Source organism: Sorex fumeus, unplaced genomic scaffold (genome assembly GCF_029834395.1).
Source record: "Sorex fumeus unplaced genomic scaffold, SorFum_2.1 ptg000024l, whole genome shotgun sequence".
NCBI classification, from domain to species: Eukaryota; Metazoa; Chordata; class Mammalia; order Eulipotyphla; family Soricidae; genus Sorex; species Sorex fumeus.
Genome location: NW_026606081.1, coordinates 55,280,509 through 55,305,509, shown reverse-complemented (window position 1 = coordinate 55,305,509; position 25,001 = coordinate 55,280,509). Strand labels below are relative to the sequence as shown.

Here is a 25,001-nt window from a genome sequence, read left to right as displayed (position 1 = left end):
CGTAGCGGGGGCAGGTCGGGCCGGCGCGCGCGCGGGAGGAGGAGGCGGCGCCGCCGTGCGCCCCGCGCGCGTGTGTCCCCGCCGGCGCCGCGGGAATCGGCTCTTCGAGGGATCGCGTCACATGACTCCGCCTGCCCCCGGCCAGCGCGCAGCTCGCCGGCCCCAGCTCCCGGGCCCGGGCGCCCAGCGGCCCCCCCGGAGCGCGGCGCGCGGCGCGGCGCGCACGGACCGGGCTGCGGGCTGCGGCGCGGGGACGATGTGAGCGCGCGGGCTCGCGGGCCTCCGAGCACCATGCAGAAGGGGATCCGGCTCAACGACGGCCACGTCGCGTCGCTGGGGCTGCTGGCACGCAGGGACGGCACGCGCACCGGCTACCTGAGCAAGCGGAGCTCGGACAACACGAAATGGCAAACCAAGTGGTTCGCGCTGCTGCAGAACCTGCTCTTCTACTTCGAGAGCGACTCCAGCTCGCGGCCCTCGGGGCTGTACCTGCTGGAGGGCTGCGTGTGCGGCCGCGCACCCTCCCCCAAGCCCGCGCTCTCGGCCAAGGAGCCGCTGGAGAAACAGGTGAGCCCCCCCCCCCCCCACCACCACCACCGGGTGCGGGGCGCGGAGGGCCGGCGGCGGCGCTCGGGAACGCGCCCCCCGCCCCCGCGGGGTACCCCGCACCTCGCCCCTCCCCGCCCCGCGGGGGCCGCGACTCCGGCTCCCCGTCTCGCCGAGTTGGAGCGCGGGGTGGGTGGGTGGGGGCGCCGGGGTCGCTGCGTGCCGCCGGCCCCGCTGCGGAGGCCCCCGCCTCCCCCCGCCGCGCGCTGCAGCCCAGGCCGCCAGCCGGGCCTCGTTCCCGGGTCTGCGCGCCGCGGCTCCCCGGGCCTCTCCGGACCCCCGCTCGTCGCCATCCCCGGGGAAGCTGCGTGTGCGTGTGCGTGTGCGCGCGCGTGTGTGTGTGTGTGTGTGGTGGGGCGCGCTGCCGGGCAGGGCCGGCCGGGGCGAGTCTGTGCCCTGTCTCGGACCCAGCGCCGGGCCGGCAGGTCGGGCAGGCGGAAGGGCCGCCCAGGCCCCTCGGACGGCCACGCAGAGAAGGCGGGTCCCGCGCGGGGAGACGGGGCCTCCGGGGTGCGTGTTGGGAAGACACATGCCTGGCATGTGTGCCCGCAGACGGCGCAGCGCAGTGGACGGCCGGCTCGGGGCTGGGCCACGGGGCCCCTGTCGCCGACCCTGCCCGGCGGCGAGCGGCGGGGGGCGCTGGCCCCGGGTGCAGGCGGGACCCACCCACGGGCACCCTTTCCGTGTTCCCCCCTGACCCTCGACTCCGGGCATCCCGCCCGAGCGACCCCCGACTCCCGGTCCCTGGCGCCCTGTCTCTGGGTCCCGGTAGTGCCCGCACAGTCCCCTGGGGCTGACCGGCCGGCAGCCGCGGGCGAAGCTGCCCACAGCCCCTCAGGGGCGTCCGCCTGAAGTTAGCGCGAAGCCACAGGCCCCCTCGCCCGCCCGCCCGCGCCCTGACAGAGGGGCTGGGGGCCCCCGGCCCAAGGGTTCCCGAGCGCCCGCGAGAGGGGCCGGCGCTGCTGAGGGACTGGCCGGCGGCGGCCCAGGCTCGGCCCGCGCCTCAGACTCTCCTCAGCCGCCCGCAGACGCCCCGCAACGCGCGGCCTCCGACCCTCCGCGGAGCAGAGCCCGGCCGCAGAGTGGGCGGGGCGCGGGCCGGCCGCGGGCTCTGATTGGCGGAGCCGGGCGTCCGGCTGTCTCCAGCGCCGAGCGCCGCGGCCAGGCGCAGCCCGAGGCAGCGGGAGAGGGGTCGCGCCTCTGGGGCCGCCCAGGCGTTAATCTGGGAGAGACTCCACGCGAAGCGGCTGCGCAGCCTGTTCTGCCTTTCTTCCTCGGTGGGGTCGCCTCAGAGGGGGTAGAGACGGCCTGTTCAGGGGTGTGGGAGTTGGGGGTCAGGGAAGGTGGAGGTCGGAGGGTGTGCGGGTCAGAGGGCGTGCTGCCTGTTGCCCCGCGGGTGCTACGAGGCTCCTCCTCCTCCCTGTCCAGTGTCACTCCAGCACCTGTGGTCTTCTGCTCTCTAGCACTTTGTCCCACTAACAACCCCCCCCCCCACAAGCCTGGTGTCAGCAAATACTTGTGGACTTGTCAGCAGCCCAGAGGTACCCAGCCAGGTCACACAGGGGTACAGACAACTGGAAAGACAGGCTGCATGAGGTGTTGGGGACCCCTGGTCACCCTGCTCGCTCCTGGGCTGAGGGGCAGAGCACTGAGCAATGTCAGTGTCAGGCCCTGAGTGTTGCTGGCTGCCTGCCCTGTGGCCAGGACTCAGGGGTGACCGGCGGAGATGTGGGAAAGAGCAGCCTGACCACACCAGCTCCCTCACAGCACCAAGACAAGCTCGGGCCCTCCCTGGTGGCTTGGTGGGAAAGGCCCTGAGACTCTGCCCGTCAGGCCTAGGAGCACCCTGAGAGCACGAGCTTATCCTGGCTGCTTGCAGTATCCTCAGGAGGGAGCTTGTGCCAGGCCAGCCAGGCTACCTTCCTACTCTTGCTGTTGCTGCTAACCACGCTATACAGGCGCCCTCCTGGCAGCACAGAAAGGACGATGCCAGAGACCACCCCAGGGGTCCTGAGGGGCAGGGGGGGGCCTCAGAGGCTCCATCTGGTGTTGGTTCCTTTGAGTGACTGCGTCTCCAGGGGCCAGGTTTGGTGACTAGAGGCTCTGTTGGCATTTTGTCTGCAACCCAGCTCTGTTTCCTAGGAAACAAGGGAGAGATTGGAGCTGTAACATGCACATGCACGCGCACACATGTGTCCATGCATACACACATGCACATAGTGCTCACATGTAGAGATATGTGGTTATACACACATGCCTACAGACCTGCTCACCTGTGTCTACACATGTGTTCCATACATACTCACACGTTGAGTGCACAGCAGGCATGTTCACGGATGCACAGGCACACACATGTGCATACACTGCCTGCCACGGGATCAGCAACAGCAGAAACGCAGCCTCGTTGGCAGAAGCTAAGAATAGCTCTGTGCTGCTGTGCCCAGCATGGCCACCGAGGGCAGAGGGATGGGGTCAGTGCCCGCCACATGGCCACGTGGGTCCCTGTGCATCTCCTAAAGCTGTGGGTGGGGTTGGCTCTGCACCCCAGTTGGCCCTTGCCCCAGTTCCATCAGAATTCTTCTGCGCACCCCCTGCTCCGTCAGCAGCCCCACGCTTCTGCCCTCCCTCCCACAGCCTGTCCTGTTCCAGCTCCTCCACGGTCAGTCCAATTCTAGCCAGAGCATGGCTGTCTGTATAACTCACTCTTCCCCTGGAGCCCTGCCCCTCTAATGACCCCGTCGGCTCCCCTCCCTACAGCCCTGCCCCTCTGAGGACCCTGTCAGCTCCTCATTCTTGCTCTGGCACACACTGCTCTGCCAGCTGACCTGGGTTCCTCTGCCCACAGCATTACTTCACAGTCAATTTCAGCCATGAGAACCAGAAGGCCTTGGAGCTGAGGACTGAGGATGCCAAGGACTGTGATGAGTGGGTGGCTGCCATCGCTCATGCCAGGTATGGCCCAGCTCCATCGGTTGAGCCCTGGGGGCTGGGGAGTCTCAGATCCAGGGTACAGGGATGAGGTAGGTACTCCCATACTGGCTTGGCCTTTACTGGAGGTCATTCCAGGTGGTCAGCATTAGCAGTGTATTCTAGGCAAGTGTAGCGTCAGGACACAGGCATCATGTAGAAGGGCTGTGGGCATAAGGTGGGCATCATGCGGCTTCACTTGGGCAGCAGGCCCTGGCCAAGACTCCTCCTCTGCATCATACTGGGTGTCCTCCGGGGAACAGGGAGGCAGTGTGTCACACGTGTCCTGGTGTCCACAGCTACCGGACGCTGGCCACAGAGCATGAGGCTCTGATGCAGAAATATCTGCACCTGCTGCAGATTGTGGAGACAGAGAAGACAGTGGCTAAACAGCTGCGGCAGCAGATTGAAGACGGGGAGATTGAGATCGAGAGGCTGAAGGCTGAGGTCAGTGGCACTGCGTATAGGGCCCCAGACCCACATGAGGCACCAAAACGTGCATGTGACATGTAATACACATGACACCCAAACACACACATGGCACTGGGCCCATATGAGCCACCCAAACCCACACGTGACATATAATACATGTGATCAAACCCACATGTGGTGCCCAGGCTCATAGTATGAGATGGATGTGGCATCAGTGATGTGTCATGACATCAGACCCACATGTCACCCTGACCCACACATCAAGTACATCATGCACACTGCACTCAGACTGCCAGATAGCATGTGATTCATGAGCATGCCCTGCTGCCCTGGGCCTCCACCCTATCCATGCACATGTTGGGTCCTGGGTTCCCCTGTGGGTGTCACTGAAGATGTGGGGTGGGGCTTAGGCTCAGGTCTGAGTCAGATCCCACTGTCCCCAGAGCAGGTCCCCAGTATCGAGTACTGCTGACTGAAGTGCCCGTCCCCAGTAGTTTGTATGGGTGCAAATGTGTATATGTGTAAGTTTGAACATGCATGTGAGTGTGAATGATACATTAGTAGTTTGCATGGGGGGATGTACACAAGTGTGGGGTGTGTCCATCAGTGTGTTTGTGTGTATGAGTGTGCATGAACATGGACACAAGGGTTGTGTGTGAGTTTGAGTGTGTGCACACATGTGTGCTGATACCCTCATGAGTCCTGACCATAGGCCGGCAGCTCCACAGAGTCACTGTCAGCACTGCATGTTGCGAGACACTGATTCCCAGAGGCCTCTGCATCTGGCCTGTGCCAGCGTCTTCTCCTGCTGCAACTGCCTTCAACTTCTGACTCTGCCTGCATCGTGCCTGCTTGCTGGGGTTGCATGGCTGCCTGGGTCCTGGGAATTCAAGATGATACAGGCATAGTGCATCACAAGGACCTCAATTGTTTTTAAAGCACAAAGGCCAGGTTCTCTCGCACAATGTGTACAGTATTGTCAGCCAGAGCCTCAGAAACTGGGACTGCCCTGACACCATGGCCATGGCCAAGAAGCCCCAGGACTCAGGCAGGAGCCAGAGTCCAGGACACCTGATGACCCACTTCCAGAGCCTCTTCATGCCACACAGAGCTGGACAAATGCAGAATCAGGGACATCAGGGTCACCATCCTCAGGCTTCTTGTGGCCCAGTGTGGATTTCTCACCAGCCTCTCTGCACACAGACCTCTGGGACTTAGAACTATGAGCACATGGAATCATGAATACATGGGATTCTCTATAATATGAGACCCTGAGCAACCTGGGATCCTGTACACATGGGATCCTCTACAAAATAGAGTCCTGGACAACACGGGAACCTCTATAACATGGGACCCTAAGCAACATGAGATCCTGTACTGATGGGACCATGGACAACATGGAACCCTGGAAACATGGAATCCTCTATAACACAGAACCCTGAGCAACATGGGATCCTATACACACAGGATCCTCTACAACATGGGATCCTTGGGAACTTCTGTAACATGGGACCCTGGAAATCATGGGATCCTCTATAACATGGGACCCTGAACAACATGATATCCCATACACCTGGGACCCTGGACAAATGGAATCCTGGACTACATGAAATCCTCATAATATAGAACCTGGACTACATGGAATCCTCTATAACATGAAACCCTGGACAACACAGGAATCCTATGTGCATGGAATCCTCAATAACCTGGGACGCTGGCCAAAACAGAATCCTGGACAGTGTGGAATTCTGTATACATGGGATTCTTTATAACACAGGACCCTGGACAACATGGATCCTCCAAAACACAGAACCCTGGACAACATAGGATTATATAATGGGACTCTGGACCACATGTACTTTGTACAATGTGAGGACTTTAGGGGAGCAGCCCCCTGAACGTGTTTCTGTGCCAGGTGGGAAGGCTAGTGTGAAGTGGCCAGTAGGTTTAACTGGTGTGACACTAGCCAGGCAGGTGCCAGAGTGGGCATGAAGCTGGCATGCTGCCACATGCATGGCTGGGGGAGTTGTGCCAAGGCTGTCACACTATTTAGCCATCGTTGGAGATGCCATCCCAGTGAGCGGGTTCTAAGCAAGCCCAGAGCAGAACCGTGGGCTGGGGCCAGGTCTCTTGGGCCCCCTTTGCTGGATTCTACACAGGGCTCAGGCTGCAGCCACCTCTGAGGAACTCTCCACTCGCTGCTGCTGCTCTTGCATCTAGGACAGACCTGCCAAAGGAACAGCTTCATCTCAGAACCAGCAGTCTCCACTCTCTCACATTATACCCCAAAGAGAAGCGTGGCAGTGAGAGCCCTGCTCAGAGCTCCCAAGGAGGGAGCCTCGTCTGGAGGGATAGTGGCAGACCAGGGGCACCCCATGTCTAGTTCTTAAGAGGTCACGTGTGCAACTATGCATGCATGATTGTGTCCACACATGTGAACATGTGTATTATGCCTGCCATGCACATCTTATATGCCTGTGTTCATGTGTCTGCATGTTCCTGCACACATCTGTGTGCACGTGTACCTGTGTGTGCACGTGTGTTTTATGCATGCGTGTGATATTATGTTGTATGTGTGGACTCTTGTCTGTGTGTTTGTGAATATGTGCATACTGCATTGCCTGGTGTGCGCACAGGCCTGTATGCATCCATCTGCAGGCTCCGATCAGGGAAGCATCTATATTCAGTGTGCAGATGTTGTTAGCTACAGGCTGGAGGGGCAGGAGGAGAGTGGAGCCTGAGTGCTTCTTGGCTAGATATTTTCAGCCACTCTTGGGCACAGCTGGGTAATTTTAGCAAGCGAGGAGTGGAGAGTGCTAACTGCTCCACTTCGCCTTCAGAGTGCTCTTGCTCTGCTCGATCGCAAGGCCCATTCATTCTGGCCCAGGCACGGCCTCAGGAAGACATGGCTGTGTGCTCTGGATGGGTGACGGCTCCGTGGCTGCTCCTTTGGTGGGGTTTTGTGCTGCTCAGGTTTTTGTGGGGTGCCCAGTGCCTCAGCACCAGCCTGTGACCACTTCCAGGGCTCCCACAGTGGGGACAGAGCTTTTGTATGAGACAGAAAGAAGGTTCTCAGGATGCAGAGAGAGTCTGTACCCGAAAGAGTGCGGAGGGTTGTGGACCTGTGCTCAAGTTCACGTGGGTATCTTCTACTGCTGCAGCTTCACCACTTTATTCATCGATCCCCTGGGGTCTGGGAGAGAAGCCCAGACTGAGCCACCACACAGGGAGCAGCTGCCGTCCAGACCATGTAGATGGTTCTGGCCCAGCGCCACCAGTGACCTCACACAGGGCTGAGACCTGCCACCTGGGCCCAACACACACCTGTGCTCCCTCATAGCTGTCACTCCCTCACACACCTGTGCACCCCGCACCCACCTGTGACCCCTCACACCTGTGTATTCCTCATCCTTCAAACACCTGTGACCCATGACCCGCTGAGCGCTCATGCACACACGCACACACATACACGTGTTCGCCCCTCATGCACCTTTGTGCAGAGGGCAGCCCTGGAGCTGACCTGGCTTCTGTCATAGATTGCATCCCTGCTGAAGGACAGTGAGCGCACCCAGGCCACCCAGACTGTCACCCCCAGCGATGAAGACAGTGACATCAAGAAGATTAAGAAGGTGTGTGCCTCTCTGGGTGCAGAGACCCCAGCTCCTGCTCTTCCCCTGGCCGCCTTCCCTCTGGGGTCCCCGCAGACCCTGATGCTCAGCCTGGCAGCTCCTGGAGTGCAGGGGTATGCTGGCACACACGCTTGTGTGGTAGCCAGAGTAGTAGAACTGGAGCCCACAAGGAGAGGGAAGGAGACCCCGCCATGCCAGCAGAGGGACGCCCGCTGGGCCGTCCACGCCACGGCCTGCTGTCACTGGTGACATGTGCCAGTGTTTCAGAGCTAAACATTTATTGGAAAAACCTGGATTTCTGGTTTCTCAAGCACAAATTTGTGGACAGCCTCCGCTCTGCCCATGGGCGGACGCTGCTCCTGCTCCTAATAGAACCTCTGAGCTCTGGGCACCCCCTACCTATCGTGGGTGAAGAAACTGAGGCATGGAAGTCCACGTGTCCGGGCCCCTCATGTGAGCACTCACAGACTGACCCAATTCCCACACCTGACTCCACCTCCTCTGGCCCCCCAATCGTAGCAGCTCCTGCCAAAGCTGGGTCAAGGGTGCAGAAGCGAGGCGGGCAGGCCTTGTCTCGCGTCTGCCCGGTGGCCTACCAAGGGGCCAGGCGGGCTCTGACACAAGCCCCGGCCCAGGTCCAGAGCTTCCTGCGAGGCTGGCTGTGCCGGCGTAAGTGGAAGAGCATTATCCAGGACTACATCCGCTCGCCGCACGCTGACAGCATGCGCAAGCGCAACCAGGTGGTGTTCAGCATGCTGGAGGCCGAGGCTGAGTACGTACAGCAGCTGCACATCCTGGTCAACAACTTCCTCCGTCCCCTGCGCATGGCCGCCAGCTCCAAGAAACCTCCAATCACGCACGATGATGTCAGCAGCATCTTCCTCAACAGGTGAGCCCAGGGCCAGCAGGTGTGGACCTCTCCCATCCCTGACTACCCCTATGGTCACAGGATGCTGGGTCACCCAGGCCAGGGAGACCCAACATCCCTGGGGTCATGTCACCATAGTCTGTCCTGCCACCAGCAGCAGGCTCCTCTACCATGCAAAAGTCTGGCTCTTGGCTTGGAGCTGGGGCGTGGCCTTCGTGTCCCCTTCTAAAGGGACTGTTAGGGTGCAGGATGGGTGGGGTGCCAGACTTGGCTTTCCCCTAGGGTCCCCGTCCTCTGAGACCCCGTGGGGCCCCCTTCAGGTGGGTACGAGCTGGATCTGCCCTGTGGGCCCCTCATTCTCTGATATGTTCCGGGGGCTAGTATGGCGGAGGGAAGGTGTAGGACACTCTCTGTTTCAGTGAGACCATCATGTTCCTGCACCAGATCTTCTATCAAGGCCTGAAGGCCCGCGTCTCCAGCTGGCCCACGCTGGTGCTGGGTGAGTGCCTGCTGGGTGGCAGTGCTGGGCCTGCTTGAGCGCCCTGTGCAGAGACCCCACAGGGAGCAGAGCAGACGGTGCTCCGGAAGGACTTTTGGGAAAACCTCCAGGAGTAGAGAAGTACGCCTATCCTCCCATCCCTGGCTTCCTGCTTGGACCTCCCTGGGTAGTTCCCCACTACCAGCATCTATAGACACTCAGGGGAGGGCCCCTACCTGTGTCAGGGGTAGAGGGCAGAAGGCAGGGGGCATGGCTTAGAAGTTTTGAGCAGACAGAGCCTGTGGCCACCTCAGTGACCTTTTCAGCGTGCCCAGGGACAGCCTTTCCCTGACTCCACAATGAAACATGCTCAGGTCTGATCACTTGGCCGAGCAGACAGGACACACCAGCTGGGCCTACGCTGGCACCCACATGGAGGGACAAAGGGCAGAGCTAGGCAGGCTGAGGAAGGAGTCACCTTAGTACACCCACTGGGGAAGATCCCACCAGTTCCCACAGCAGCAGTTTGGGGGCCGGGGCCTGCTGAGACAGTCACTGGGCTTCGACCCTGATGGTTCCCAGGTGAGGCCCTGGTGCCTGTTGTCACCCACCTCTGACCTAAGTGCAGGCCAGGGACTCGGCCTGATCCGCCATCAGGGCTGGGCCTCTGGTCCTCTCTGGGATTCCCTGGGGCTCCCTGGGGTTCTCTGGGCTTTCCTGGACCTCCCTGTGCCTCTCTGATCCTCCCTGGGCTTCTTGGCGGGTTGAAGCAAGGCTTATGGACCTCTGGCCGCGCTGACCCTGGCCTCCTTGCAGCCGACCTGTTCGACATCCTGCTGCCCATGCTCAACATCTACCAGGAATTCGTGCGCAACCACCAGTACAGCCTGCAGATCCTGGCACACTGCAAGCAGAGCCGCGACTTCAACAAGCTACTCAAGCACTATGAGGCGAAGCCCGACTGTGAGGAGCGGACGCTGGAGACCTTCCTCACTTACCCCATGTTCCAGGTGAGCCCCCAGGGAGCGGGGCGGGCTCCTCCTGTACCCCAGATGCTGCCCAGACAGGCCCCCAAACAGAGAAAGGGTCTGTTTCCCCATCTCCCCCATCTCTGCCCCCCACGGCTCCTCCCCACGCTCCGACCCGCTCTCCCCCGCCCCCTAGATCCCCAGGTACATTCTCACGCTGCATGAGCTCCTGGCCCACACACCGCACGAGCACGTCGAACGCAACAGCCTGGACTATGCCAAGTCCAAACTGGAGGAGCTATCCAGGTGAGCCCCCACACCCCAGGAGTTTGGTTCCAAGCGAGGGGGCTCAGCTTCACCTCCCACAGTGCAACCCCAGGTGTCCATCCTGATGCAGCTCTAGCTCCTGGGGTCCTGCCACAGCCCCTCTTCACAGGTGCCAGGTCTGACTGGGACCCCACATGGACCTGTCCTGGGCTTACACTTCACACGTCTGCTGGAGCAAGCGGGGGGGCCTCAGCCAGGCTACCCCATTCTCACAAAGTGTGTTTGCAGGGTCCCTTGTTTCATCAAGGTTTCAGCATGGGGCTCTCCCACAAGGTAACTTTGGAGTCACCCCTTTTCACAGGCAAATCTAAGAGACACCCGGTGACGAAAAGAAACCCCCCAAATCTACTCAGCGTTGCCACTTGCAGGGCAGCTTCTGTGGCTGACTGAGGGCTCCAAGCCTGCCCTCTGGGTCTCTGGGTCCTGCCCGGTCACAGCCTGGCCTGGAAGTGACCACGCAGGTGTCCTGCACCAGCAGCCGTGCTTCACGGCAAATGCTTGCAGGCCCTCCTGGTGTCCAGAGGCTCCATGCAGTCCTAGAAACCTGTCCCTTCTCTGTGTCCTCCTTTCCCTGTTGTGTGGGTTGGTCTCAGATCATGCACTTCTAGCTCTTAAAGGTGAGGTCACAGTGTCCACAGAGTCATTCCCCTTCCTGGCTCTTGCTGAGCTCTGGAAACAGCTTCCAGGGCTTGGCAGGGACATGGTGTCTCCCCACCAACCCCCCAAAAGGCTTCCTGTCCCCACAGGATAATGCACGACGAGGTGAGTGAGACTGAGAACATACGGAAGAACCTCGCCATAGAGCGTATGATCATCGAGGGCTGCGAGATCCTACTGGACACTAGCCAGACCTTTGTCAGGCAAGGTATGCCCACAGGTATATCGTAGGGCTCAAGCAGGCCCCCTTGAACACACACACACACACACACACACACACACACACACACACAGATACTGAGCACGCCCAGGTACTTCTGAGCACATATGAGTGCCCTGAGCACTCCTAGAGCACACATCGGTGCCCTGAACACCCACGGGTACTCCTTAGCAAGCGCAGCAGGAGGCTGTGGATAGTGCTGGCTGCTCAGCAGGCATCTCCTGCAGGCTCCCTCATCCAGGTCCCCATGTCTGAGAAGGGCAAGATCACCCGCGGCCGCCTGGGCTCATTGTCCCTGAGGAAGGAGGGTGAGCGGCAGTGCTTCCTCTTCTCCAAACACCTCATCATCTGCACCAGGGGCTCGGGCGGGAAGCTGCACCTCACCAAGGTAAGCCTGGTGGGCACCCATGGCACGTGCAAGAGGAGCCGGGGATCTCAGGAGCATACCCACTTCACTCACTGTGCCACTCCCTGGGCAACCCTGGCATGGACTCAGGCTGACCCCCTGGAGTCTGGCGCAGGTAGCAAAGCCCTGGGGTCTGAAAGCTTTGACCCCATCGGCTGGGGTGGGCCTGGGGTGAATTTCAGTCTTAGCACCCAGGAGACAACCCCAACAGCCACCTGGACCCCGGTTGCTTGTCTGAGTGTTGGGGTGCAGCATGAAATGAGGTAGCTCCTTGGCTGCACAGCCCCTCTCTACCTTGACCCTCGTGATCTAAGGCTCCCACCTTTTCAGAATGGGGTCATATCCCTCATCGACTGCACCTTACTGGAGGAGCCAGAGAGCACCGAGGAGGAAGGTGGGTGTCAAGCAGGTGTGTGTGCTCACCCTTACTCTCACACACTCTGACACTCACATTCATTCACTCAGAGACACACTTAGACAATCAGGCATTCAGACTCACTCTGTGCTACTCACACTCACACACTCACACTCAGACATTCACACTCACTGTCAGATACTCATGCATTCACACTCAGACACATTCACTCTCATACTCTCACAGATACTCAGAGACACTCTCATACACTCACATTCAGACAGACACTCGTGCTCACACATTCATACTCCCATGCCATGCGTTTATACCCATACATACCCACCCGTACATTTATACAGTCACACTCACATTTGCACACACACTCTACACTCACACTCATATAGTCACTCTCATGCACCTACTCATATTCTCGTACACTCACACTCATTCACACACTTGTATTCTCCCTCTCACACTAACACAACCCACTCCTAGTCATACAAGGGTGTTCACACCTGTATACACTCACATTTGTTCACAGTCACTCAGGGTGAAGGACTGGCCTAGCATCCCCCTATCCCTGACTGTGGCTGGGGTGTGTCCTCACTGCCCAGACACCCTGGATTCTCTTACTTGGGAGGTGCTCAGGAGAGGAGGGTTCAGGGCCACCCAGCACTTACTGACCCTGTCTGTGCTTCCAAACCAAAGCCAAAGGCTCAGGTCAGGACGTGGAGCACTTGGACTTCAAGATTGGGGTGGAGCCCAAGGATGCCCCACCCTTCACGGTCATCCTCGTGGCCTCATCCCGGCAAGAGAAGGCAGCATGGACTAGCGATATCAGCCAGGTGAGGCCCAGGAAGCCTTGAGAGAAGGCTGTGCCATCGGGGGTCCCTTCTTGCCTATGGTGCTGGACCACATGACCATCCAGAGGGCATTGTCTGTGTCTGATGCTGCCATGTAGCCAACAGACCATGAAGGTAGAAACCCCTTGTGTGGCTGTAGAGCAGCGCTGGGCATTGCCCAAGTTCCCGCATGGGGCCTGATGCCAACCGAGTCCAAGCCCCATATCCCCTGTGCAGGACAGATTCCCCTGTGTCCCCTTCATTTTCCCCGCCCAGGACAGAGTTCCTGTGTCTATGCTCCTGTGTTCCCCCACATCTCCTGCCCAGGACGAAGCCCCCACAGGGTGGGAGAACATCTCCCTGAGGGGGCGGGGGTCTCTGATGCTGGCCGCTCCATCCGCAGTGTGTGGACAACATCCGGTGCAATGGGCTCATGATGAACGCCTTTGAGGAGAACTCCAAGGTCACGGTGCCACAGATGATCAAGTAAGTGCTCTGACCTCTAATGTCTAACAGCTGCAGGGCTCCAAGCAGCTTCCAGGGGCTCTGAGGCTTCTGTGTTCCACTGGGGGTTTGGATGTTGGCTGGGCCAGGCCTGGAACTTACTCTCACCTGCAAGCCATCTGCGCAGCTGTTTCTCCGGTTTTCATTGTTCTTTTGCACCCCACAAGCCCAGACTCTTGGGGCTGGGCATGGTTAGGGCATTTGCCTTGCCTGCAGCTGACCTGGGTTTGATCCCCCCATCCCATATGGTCCCATGAGCACCGCCAGGAGTAATTTCTGAGTGCAGAGCCAGGGCTTAACCCCTGAGCATTGCCAGGTGTGACCCAAAAAGCAAATAATAATAATAATCTCTGTCATTGTCTTCCCGTTGTTCATCGATTTGCTCGAGCGGGCCCAGTAATGTCTCCATTGTGACAATTGTTACTGTGTTTGGCATATTGAATACGTCACAGGTAGCTTGCCAGGCTTTGCCATGCGGGTGAGATACACTCGGTAGCTTGTCGGGCTCTAATAATTATAATAATAATAATAATAATAAAATAAGCCCACACTCTCAGGTTTTATCCGTTATGAAGTTTGGGTCCTGGGATCACTGGCAGCAAATACCTTTGAGCACTGTCAACTATGTGGTAGTTCACAGGTGGCAGTTCTCTGCCTCACTCTCCTTGAGAAACCCTGGCGCTGGGACTCTGTGAACACTCCCGAGGGAGGGAATTGACTGAACATCTCCACTGCCATCAAACCACAGCCCCTGCCTGGCCCCAGGTCTGTGAGGTGTCCACTCCCCTTTCTGTCTGCCAGCCACTTTCAAAGCCCACCTGAGAAGCCTCCATTCTAAGCTATCTCCTGCCACCAGCGCTACTCCTGCGGGCTCAGGGTGCCCCCTGGTGGCCCCATGGACAGAGCTGAGGGTGTGCCTATATCCTGGGAAGGTTTGGGCTTCTGACCAGCCAGCTATCCACTGTCGGTTCAAGTCCCTTTCTATGTCAGGCCTGTGTCCTTGCAACCTCATCTCCAGAATGCAGCCTAGAGGCCCAAACCTGCTGGACCCCTCCCGCACCCCGATACTCACATGGCTGGGGACCCAGTTCTCCCCAGTAAAGAGCAGTTACCACCAGCACCCCAGAGCCCATCTGCATGGGGCAGAGAATTGGGGCAATGCAGAATGAAGCTGCCTCCCCTTAGGGTCACGGGAACAGGTCTTATGCATGCCGGCTCACCTGTCTGGAGCACTCTCAGACCTGATACTTAGGCTGGTCAGAACACTCCGGACACAGGTGGTCCCTGTCCCCAGCACGCACTCTCGACTCCTTCTGTGCTGTCGGGGACTCCCTGCTCACCACCTCCATGCCCTACCAGGTCCGACGCCTCTCTGTACTGCGATGACGTGGACATCCGCTTCAGCAAGACCATGAACTCCTGCAAGGTGCTGCAGATCCGCTACGCCAGCGTGGAGCGGCTGCTGGAGCGCCTGACCGACTTGCGCTTCCTCAGCATCGACTTCCTCAACACCTTCCTGCACTCCTACCGCGTCTTCACCTCTGCCGCCCTCGTGCTCGACAAGCTCATTGCCATCTACCGGCGGCCCATCAGCGCCATCCCTGCCAGGTCCGGTGCCCCCGCACCCCCTTCTCCATTCTGCTCCCCTCCCCAGCCCCCACAGAGCAGAACGATTACAGAAGAGTTCAGCAGGGCCTGTGGCCCCACCTGGAGAGAGGAGGGAGGGGGCCACCTGGGCAGTCACACTGATGTGCACACACTGACACCTGTGCATGGACATGCACTCACCACTCACATGTAAACTCACATGCGCTCACACGTGTACACACATGTATTCACACATGGACACTCATACTCTAACATGCACATATATGTGCAGTCACACATGCACTCATGTGTGCCCTCACATGCAGTCATACATGTACTCATACACATGTATTCACACATGTGCACACATTCACACCCTTGCGGTCATGCATCTGCACTCACGTTTGTAGTCACACATATGTACGCACACACATCATAATGTGCTAACATGTATACTCACAATGCACTTACACATGCACTAATGTACTCACATGTGTGTACTCACATCTAGTCACACACATGTACTCACGTGTGCACTCACTTGTACAGCCACACACTCACATGAACTCACACATGTGCACTCACATGTACAGTTGCGTGTGCACACACTCATATGCGTGCAGGCCTGGCAGTGAGATCTCCCACTGCACTGCGGCCCTCACGAACGCCTCCCGCAGGTCGCTGGAGCTGCTTTTCGCCAGTGGCCAGAACAACAAGCTCCTGTATGGAGAACCCCCCAAGTCCCCACGTGCCACCCGCAAGTTTTCCTCCCCGCCGCCCCTGTCCATCACCAAGACGTCCTCACCCAGTCGCCGGCGGAAGCTGTCCCTCAACATCCCCATCATCACGGGTGGCAAGGCCCTAGACCTGGCCGCACTCAGCTGCGGCTCCAATGGCTACAGCAGCGTGTACTCGGCCATGTCGCCCTTCAGCAAGGCAGCCCTGGACACCAGCAAGCTCTACGTGTCCAGCAGCTTTGCCAGCAAGATCCCAGATGAGGGCGATACAGCGGCTGAAAAGCCTGAGGAGCCCTCAGCTCTCAGCAAGCAGAGTGAGTGGAGGCAGGGGTGGGGGTGATGCACATGTGTGTTTACAAGTGTATATTGTGTGCGTGTGTGTGTCTGTTAAGATCAAGAACCCCTCTCAGCTCCTGGGGAAGGGGAGGTCTTGGGGTCCTGCCAGGCCCCTGCGGGCAGGATGGGGGCTGGGACATCCCACTAAGCTCTACTGGGTGGGAGGGGAAGACTTGGGGTCCTGCCAGGCTCTGCAGCAGCTTGGCTGTCGTGTGTGGGCGCCCAGGCTGCGTGGATCTGGCGTGTGGCCCCCATCCTGACAACAGTATCTTTCCGTCCTGCTGTCTGTCCATATCTGCATTGGCCATGTCCTGGCTGGATCGGGGGTGGCTGAAGCAGGGGCAGATGGAGGCGAAGGGGGGAGCCCCAGACACCCTGTCATGAGTGGCATTGACGGTCCAAGTGAGTGGGCAAGCCACAGAAGTTACACGACAGTCAGACACCCTGCCCCCATCCCGGCTGGTGTGAGGGGCCCATGGGCCTTGGTGGGGGTCGGGATAGTCCTGCCCAATGTTCAAGGTGCTGATTTGAGGTGCAGCAAGCTATGCATGTGTTCTGTCCTGGCATTGTGAAAGGGTGAGAGCCCTGCATTGACAGTCCCTGGGGGAAACTGAGGACCAGAGAGGGCGAGAGGCGCTTGCTGTGACCTCACAGCAGACCCAGCTCTGGCACTCAAGTCTCTGTAGAGTGGGCATAGGAGGGCAGCCAGGCCAGGAAGAGGTGGTGGCTGGGCTGTGTGCCACTTTCCCTCAAGGCTGCGCCCAGATCAGGTGGTGACAGCTGAGTTATGGAGGGGACCCTTACCAGGCCCCGGTGCGCAGGGGCTTGGTCTTTCCCGCAGGTGGTCACCATGAGTATGCGCCCTCGGCAGGAGTGCCCCATGCTGACTTGTCACATGACTGCGAGTGACATTGGGCCCTCACACACCTGATCTCTACCCGTACCCCCACCCCTCAGGCTCAGAGGTGTCAGTACGGGAGGAGTCAGACCCAGAACAGACCCAGAGCGACGACGGTGACCCCGAGGGCTCACCCACAAAGTCCCCCACGACACCCCAGTCTGTGAAGAGCAAGAATTCCTCAGGTGGGTCCAGCGGCTGCTCACCCAAGCGCAGGGCCCAGTGGAGGGGGAACAGGGTGGGCCCCTCTGCCTCGTCTGATCCCCTACGCAGGCCTCTGAGATGGCTATAGACCTTGTGGTCATTCCTGGACATACCTAGTCTGGGTCCTCCATGCCCTGTAGCAGAGCCTGGGTGGACTGAGGGTCACTCCTCTGCTGCCCCATGGTTACCCATGCCCCTTCGTCTTTGTCTCCATGCCCCTGGGACCCCCTAACCCCCTTAGCTCACAGAATTTCAGTATCTGCGCACACAGGACAGGGGTTTGTTCTCGACAATTGAAGAGGCCCTGCTGGCCTCCAAGAAGTGGGGTGTGGGGAGAGACAGACGTGGGGACCCCCAGAACTGCTGGGACATTCACCCTGACTGCTGGCCAGGCCCGGCTGATGGCTCTGTCCCCACAGAGTTTCCACTTTTCTCCTACAACAATGGGGTGGTCCGAGGTTCCTGCCGGGAGCTGGACAGTAGCCGCAGTGGCCTCTCAGCTGCCTCGGCCTTTGCCATCGCCACTGCGGGCGCCAACGAGGGCACCCCCAACAAGGAGAAGTACCGCCGCATGTCCCTGGCCAGTGCAGGTATGGGAACTCCTGTTGGCACATGAGCTCTGCCATGGCCCCCAAGGCCTCCCTGGAGACACAGGCTGGGCCAACAATTTTGTACTCTCCTGGGAACCAGCACCTGCTACCCAGCCTTGACCTGAGCTGAGTCCTCACCTGCAGCCCCCTTGAGCTGAGACCACTGCTCCTGGGTCTGGGGCAGAGAATCTACTCTGGGCCGGACTCTGGCCCTATCTGGGAGACTCGGAACATTCCAGCAGCCTCTGGGAGATGGCACTCTTGTGGATGTGTAGGGACGCCATGTCCTGGCACATGGCCAGCTGGAGGGTCCCAGCAGAGGCAGGGAGTTTCATGTGACAGCTCGCCGGTGGCTTCTCAGTCTGGCTTAGGGGCACAGGAAGTACTTAGCTGGGCATTGCTGCACCTTGTGTCCCCCCTCCTCTGTGCATCCAGGCTTCCCTCCTGATCAGAGGAATGGAGACAAGGAGTTTGTGATCCGCCGAGCAGCCACTAACCGTGTACTGAACGTACTCCGGCACTGGGTGTCCAAGCACTCACAGGTGGGCCCGCAGCTGGGGGCGGGTGGGTGTCCAGGACTCACGGTGGGCCGCAGCTGGAAGTGGGCATCCAGGACTCATGGTTGGGCCTCTTGCTGCGGGTGGGTGTCCAAGCACTTGAAGCAGTGCGCTGAGACCCCAGGTTCTTCAAGGTGATGTAGTAGACATCTGAAACCAGTGGCGAGCAAGTGGCTGGGCCATTGTCTGTTCAAGACACCTTGTTCTCAGAGGGAACAGAAGCAGCCAGGGACCAGTGTCCAGGCCTGGCCTAAAGCCACAGGGATGAGGAGGGGCCTGGCCCAGCTCCAGAGGATGAGGATGCAAGGAGGCCTGTGCCAGAATCAGGACAAGACCCCACCTGGCCGGGAGGGACTGCGAGTGTTCCTTCTCACTCCTGCAGGACTTTGAAGCCAATGCCGAGCTGCAGAGCAAGGTGATGGGCTTCCTGGAGGAGGTGATGCACGACCCTGAGCTCCTGACCCAGGAGAGGAAGGCGGCAGCCAACATCCTCAGGTGAAGTGGCAGGACTGGCCCCGGGGGTCTGCATGGGGTTTGTACTTGGGATATGCACACGGGATCTCACAGAGGTGGCGGGAGGGAGGCAGGGTAGACAGCTGGGTCCAGGGTCCAGTCTCATATGCACCACAGCCCCAGCTGCCCAGGCCACCAGCTCTCAGACTCAGGCTCAGCCTGGCCTCCCTCTTTCCCCCAGCTAAGGGCTGGGTCAGGCAGCCCCTTTTGCAGCTTGTTCTGCTCACATTTGAATGACCGTGGCAAGGCCCTGCTCCAGCCTCACCTTCTCCTCTGAGGCAGTGACCGGCCCTCAGAAGCATCCTGCTGCCTCAGCTCCAGCTGGGACACAGGGGTAGACAGGGTCAGGAGGAGGAGGTCCCTGTTGGGGAGAGTGGTTGCCAGGGCAGGGGCTCAGGCCCAGGGCACATGGGGGAAGGGCAGGACTTGAGGCCCACATGCCCTCTGTACCCCAGGACCCTGACCCAGGAGGATCCCGGCGACAATCAGACCACCCTGGAGGAGATTACACAGATGGTGAGAGGGTCAGGCCAGCCCAGGCGACGGGCCCAGCAAGTCCCTCCTGAGTGGCTCCCAGGGCTGTCCTAACCAAGTCCCACTTTGGGGGGCCTCCTCCAGTCCCGGGGTCTCCCTGGCTGCTTGGGCCTGAGGCTCTTTGCTCTTTCGCATGTATGTGTCTGTCCTGTACCCAGAGGACCCCTTTTTAGTCACCAGTCACAGGTTGCAATGCTGCCTGCACCACCTCTCCTCACTCTATCAATCTTCCCTCATTCATACAACCTCTCCTCACCTGCACAGTTCTCCTCGTCCACAGAACCTTTCCTTACCTGTATTTCCACTCTTTACACTATCCACTCCTCACCCGCACCACGTCTCCTCACCTACGCCACCTCTCCTCACTCTATCAACCTCTCCTCACCCTATCAACCCCTTCTCACCTGCACAGTCTTCCCTCACCTATACAACCTCTTCTCACCCTGTAAACCTCTCCTCACCTGGACAACTTCTCCTCGCCTGCACAACCTCTCCTAGCCCACACCACCTCTCTTCACTCTCACAACCTCTCATCCCCACACCACCTCTCCTCACCTGCACAACCTCTCTTTACCCATCCAACCTCTCCCTCACCCGCACCCACTCTGCCCTCCACCTGTGGCCTGTGTTTCTGCAGGCAGAAAGTGTGAAGCCAGAACCCTTTGAGAACCACTCGGCCCTGGAGATTGCTGAGCAGCTGACCCTGCTGGATCATCTGGTCTTCAGAAAGATCCCCTATGAGTGAGTGCTGGGACCTCGCTGCAGGGCCTCCCTGAGCCTGGCTAAAGGGTCCTGGTTAGGAGACCAGCTCAGATGCACCCAGCTCCCTCCCGCTCTCCCTGATCTTGGGGGTGTGGGAAATGCACAGACACTGCCCCCACCCCATTCCACCCCTGCCCACAACTGCCCACCACACCCTGACCCTCTCCCCATCTCAGATAGGCTTAGCCTGAGCTGGAAGGCTCCATTTGTGCCCACCAGGCAGCCAGGGTTCCCAGGACCCCTGGTGGGGTCCTCCCTGGCTCTGCTCCCCAGGGCCCCAGAACTCAGGCGCCAGGACTGACTCCTGTGCTCTGTCCTCAGGGAGTTCTTCGGCCAGGGCTGGATGAAAGAGGAGAAGAATGAGCGGACCCCTTACATCATGAAGACCACGAAGCACTTCAATGACGTGAGTGCACATCCGCACCCCAAGGACTGGCTGTTCTGCCCTGCTGGGGTCCCCAACTCTGACCCCACTTGGATCCTCAGAAGAGAGGACAGGCTGGTGGGCAGGAATGAGTGTGACACTCCCTGGACACTAGCCCTCTGCCCCATTTTCCAGAGACCACAACCAGCCAGAAGCTGTTTCTTATCCTCTCCTAGAGTCGGCGCTCCTGGGGGGACCAGTTGGGTCTGAGGGGGCACTGAGTGAGGCCTCGGGGGGTCTGGTGCAAGGGCCCCCACCAGCCTCCCCTCCACCCAAGCTGTTGGTGCTGGTGGCACTTCCTCTCCTGTGCTTGGATCCCCTCCGGCCAGCGGGTGCATCCTGAGCTGAGCCTGCCCCTTCCAGTCCCTGCAGGGGCGACGGATGGATAGGTCCTTATGCCCATTCGAGCCTGCTCCTCCCCGTGGCTCTTGTCTCCCGCGCGGGCCTGCAGATCAGTAACCTGATTGCCTCAGAGATTATTCGGCATGAGGATGTGGCCGCACGGGCAAGCGCCATCGAGAAGTGGGTGGCGGTGGCTGACATCTGTCGCTGTCTGCATAACTACAACGCCGTGCTGGAGATCATCTCCTCCATGAACCGCAGCGCCATCTTCCGGCTGAAGAAGACCTGGCTCAAAGTCTCCAAGCAGGTGGGACCCCTGTGTGCCTCCCCCCCCAGCCAGCTTGGCCCTGAGCACTCCCAGCTAGCATCACGCGGGAGCGACCCTGCCCAGCTACTTCTAGAGAGAAAGGTCTCAGAATGGCCGGGCACATACAGTGTGGCACTGGACATCAGGGGGACATGATGTCAAGATCCCTCAGGGTTGGGGAGAAGATAGTGTAGACACTTCAGAGGGTCTGGAGAAAGAAGGTAGTGTAGATACCTCAGAAGATAGGGAGAAGGTGGTGTAGCCACCTCAGAAGGCAGGGGAAAGGTGGTGTAGATCCCTAAGAGGGTTGGGCAGAAAGACAGTGGTGTAGACAGCCCAGAAGTGAAGAAGGTGGTGTAGACACCTTAAGGTGGGGAAAAGGTGATATAGACACCTCAGAGGGAGAAGGTGGTGTAGACCGCTCAGAGAGTAGAGAAAAGGTGTTGTTCGCACCTGCAGAAGGCAGGGAGAAGCTGGTGTAGAGAGGGTGGAGAGGGTGGTAAAGACAGCTGAGAAGTTGGGAAGAAGGCAGCTCAGAAGGAGGGGAGGAGGTGGTGTAGACAGCTCAGAGGGCAGGGAGAAATATGTCATCTGCACCCCGCCTGGCCTGGGACTCACATTGGGCCCATGGTCGCCAGCCCTCTGTCTCTGTGCTGGCACCCAGGACCCACTGCTGTGCCATCTCCATCCTATGTGATCACAGGGGCACTGGGTAGGGGGCCTTTGGCCACAGGGGCAAGAGGGAAGGAGCTGCAGCTGCCAGGGGTTGTGCCCATGAGAGCCCGTGCCTACCTTGCTGTGCCAACTTGGAGTCTCAATCTCAGGGACCCTCCGAGAAACCACGGCAGGTACAGAGTTGCTGTGCCCCATAGCCAGTGTCCCTCTGCTGCCCACCTCCTGTCCCACCACCATCTGCTTCTCAGCCACTTTCTAGGCGGCGACTGAGGAGCCGAGAAAGAGGTGTGAGGGGCACCCAGGGGTGTTGGGGCCATGGCAGGTGTGGAACTCAGGGAGCCCCTCTGTCTCGGGCCTGCTCCCCACCTACCTGTCACACCGAGGCCTCACCTTTCTCTTCCTGGGCAGTGCACTACCCCTGGTTTTCTGCCTTCAGCTGCAGAGCTGAACATCCCTCACATGGGGCTCTGGGACCCTGATGTGTCCCCCATGTGGGCTGCCCATGGCGTGCTGAGCCCTTGGGCCCCAGTGCCAGCCCCCACCCTAAGGGTTCTGCTTCCTTCCAGACGAAGGCACTGATTGACAAGCTCCAGAAGCTCGTGTCATCTGAGGGCAGATTTAAGAATCTGAGAGAAGCACTGAAGAAGTGAGTGTCCCGTACCCCGTCCTCCTTGGCAGCTGGAGCACACTGGGGCCAGCTGAACCTGTTCCCATGAGGTGCCCTGCACAGGCAGTTGTGTCCCCATCATCCCAGCTGCCGGTGGAGACTGTCCTAGGTCTTGAGGTGTCGCAGATGGGCTCAGCATATCTCAGAGTCTGGGCCTTTCCAGCCCGACTCTCAGTCATCAATGCAGGGTGCACGGGGCACAGAGACATGGCCCTGCAGGAGGCGCTGCCTCCACACTGTCCCTGTACCTGGGCCAGTCCCAGCTGGAGGCCAGAGGAGGCTGGCGGGGGGGCTGCATGAAGTGGGCGTCATGCCAGGCTATTGGTGAGGGTACACGTCTCCTCTGCAGTTGTGACCCGCCCTGTGTCCCCTATCTGGGCATGTACCTCACCGACCTGGCCTTCATCGAGGAGGGGACCCCCAACTACACAGAGGACGGGCTGGTCAACTTCTCCAAGATGAGGATGGTGAGTGCCCAGGAGGGAGCCTGGGCCCACCCATCTCTACCCCCAGGCCCACCTGCTTGCCAGGCCTCATGTCCGATAGGAAGGGCTCTAAGGGCTAAGCACAGGATTTAAAAGTGGAAGGTTCGTTCCATCCTGGTGTCACGGGGTCCTCTGAGGATTGGTGTGGTTCCAAAACCAAAACAAATAGGGCTGGAGCCATAGGACAGTGGGGAAGGCACAACACAGCCACAGTTCAGCCCTGAGCACGGCCAGGTGTGCCCCCAAACCCAAACAAACCAAAGGCATGTGCCAGAGCCAGAGATGAAGCTTGTGCCTGGCATGTGTGAGACTGCTGATGCCCTGTCAGGCCAGGGAGAGGCTTCACATCCAGGGTCAAACACTGTGAAAGCAGCCCTCAGCATCAGGCCCAAGACAGAGAAAAGCAGTCAAAGACACTGCTCTCCTGGCAGCCCAGCCTGGGTGGCTGGACCATCTTTGCCTCCCTCAGCTCTCCCAGCCTCTGGCCCTAGGTTGGGGTCCGCAACCTGCCCCAGGCCATGCACAGGTCATGGAGCCAACTGGTCATGGTCACTCCCCACAGATCTCCCACATCATCCGCGAGATCCGCCAGTTCCAGCAGACAGCCTACAAGATCGAGCACCAGAGCAAGGTGAGGCCGCGGCTGGTGCCTGCATTTGGGCCACTCCTGCCTGCTGGACACCTGCCCAGGGCCACGGCAGTCTCTAAGCCTCCTGACCAGGTTCCCCACCCCCGCAGGTCACCCAGTACCTCTTGGATCAGTCTTCCGTGATGGATGAGGAGAGCCTGTATGAGTCTTCTCTCCGCATTGAGCCCAAACTTCCCACCTGAGGCCGCGGGCACCCGGACACGCGGCCGTGTACATAGCGTGGGTGTCTTGGACCCTCCTCCTTAGCGTGTGCTTCTCCAACAATCTGAGTCCGTCCTTGTCCTCTGGTTCCTGTCGCGCTGGCCCCTTTCCCCCCACCCCTCCTCCCCTGTCCTCCCCGCTCCACATGCCGCGTAGTCCCCGCCCGCTTCCTTCCAGCATGTTCCCTGTGGTTGTTCTGGGGGTGGGGGGAGGCGGGAGGGGACCCGTCATCCGCAGACCTTCCGCTGACGGCCACTTTCCAGAGCCACTGCTGGCCCACAGTGCCAGGGCTGGGCTGAGGACATGGGACTGGGAACACGGGGCCGGGGACATGGGGCTGGGGACAAGGGGGTGGGGACATGGGACTGGAATCAGCCGTCCTTGGTCCCCACCCCCATGGCCCCCAAGGCGGGATGCTACCTCCTCAACCAGCCTGCGCCTCCCCCGTCCACCCGCACTGCCCTGCCAGCTGGGAACCACACCCGCGTCCCACCGCCCGGCCCGCACGCTTGTGTCGCTGCGTCGTCGTCTGTCCCTGTGACTTAGCGCCTCTGAGATGCAGGCGGGGCCTGGGGGACTCGCCCGTCACAGGGCACCTGTCGTGCTGCTCAGCACCTTCTGCTTCTGTGCTGCGGAGCTGGGGGGGGCTGCCACAAATGGCAGACAGCAGACAGATGCCTCTGTGCAAGCAATACCCAGTGGTCTGAGAGCCCCACTTCAAGTCTGATGATATTTCAACTCACAGCTCGTTTGGAAAAAGAAACTTCCATTTTTGTAAAAATATATGTTTCCTGATTACCTCTTGCTAATAAATCTATTCTATCTCAGGGTGAATGGGGGCGCTGATGGGTCTCCTTCATGTGGACTGGGAGGTCTCCTATTTCACCCAGATCTCTTTAGCCTCTGCTGGTGCTCGGTGCAGTTCCCTCTGGGTCCTGAGGGGCTCCATCTCCCAGCGGCCAGGCCAGGGGCCCTGAGAGCCCGACCCTCATGGCCCTTGCAGCCACTGCTGCTCCCAGACTGGGCTAGGCTCAAACAAGCCTGGGCTGCTTTCCAGGACTGTAGCTGGCCACAGGGGGACACTCCAGAGCCTCATTCCTATCACTGCGTTTCACAATCACAGCCCTGAGGATGGAGAACAGTCGCTTATGTCTGTGAGTGCACACTCGAGAACAGTCAAGACGGAAGGGGAACACTTATTGCTGAGGTGGTGAGGCCTAGGATCTGTGAACACGGGCAGCTTGTTCTTAACGATGAATGACTTCAGACTTCAA

General features: G+C 59.5%; 1 protein-coding gene across 2 annotated transcripts; it reads left to right on the top strand.

The window, feature by feature from the left end:
* RASGRF1 (Ras protein specific guanine nucleotide releasing factor 1) lies at positions 1–24,561 on the top strand. Of its 2 annotated transcripts, XM_056113940.1 has the most exons (27): positions 2–567; positions 3,452–3,558; positions 3,873–4,020; positions 7,542–7,634; positions 8,270–8,523; positions 8,922–9,001; positions 9,797–9,990; positions 10,145–10,254; positions 11,022–11,140; positions 11,380–11,540; positions 11,889–11,952; positions 12,622–12,758; positions 13,159–13,241; positions 14,619–14,867; positions 15,524–15,897; positions 16,877–17,002; positions 17,441–17,611; positions 18,047–18,153; positions 18,551–18,663; positions 19,137–19,197; positions 19,853–19,956; positions 20,299–20,383; positions 20,853–21,050; positions 22,292–22,371; positions 22,742–22,859; positions 23,440–23,508; positions 23,616–24,561. In XM_056113940.1, exons 1-27 carry the CDS (start codon positions 292–294, stop codon positions 23,706–23,708), a joined length of 3,774 nt encoding a protein of 1,257 aa, XP_055969915.1. In that variant the 5' UTR covers positions 2–291; the 3' UTR covers positions 23,709–24,561. The 2 variants fall into 2 exon arrangements, with proteins under 2 accessions (XP_055969916.1, XP_055969915.1); XM_056113941.1 differs by lacking the exon at positions 17,441–17,611 and having other exon boundaries at positions 1–567.
* Positions 24,562–25,001: the final 440 nt, after the last annotated feature.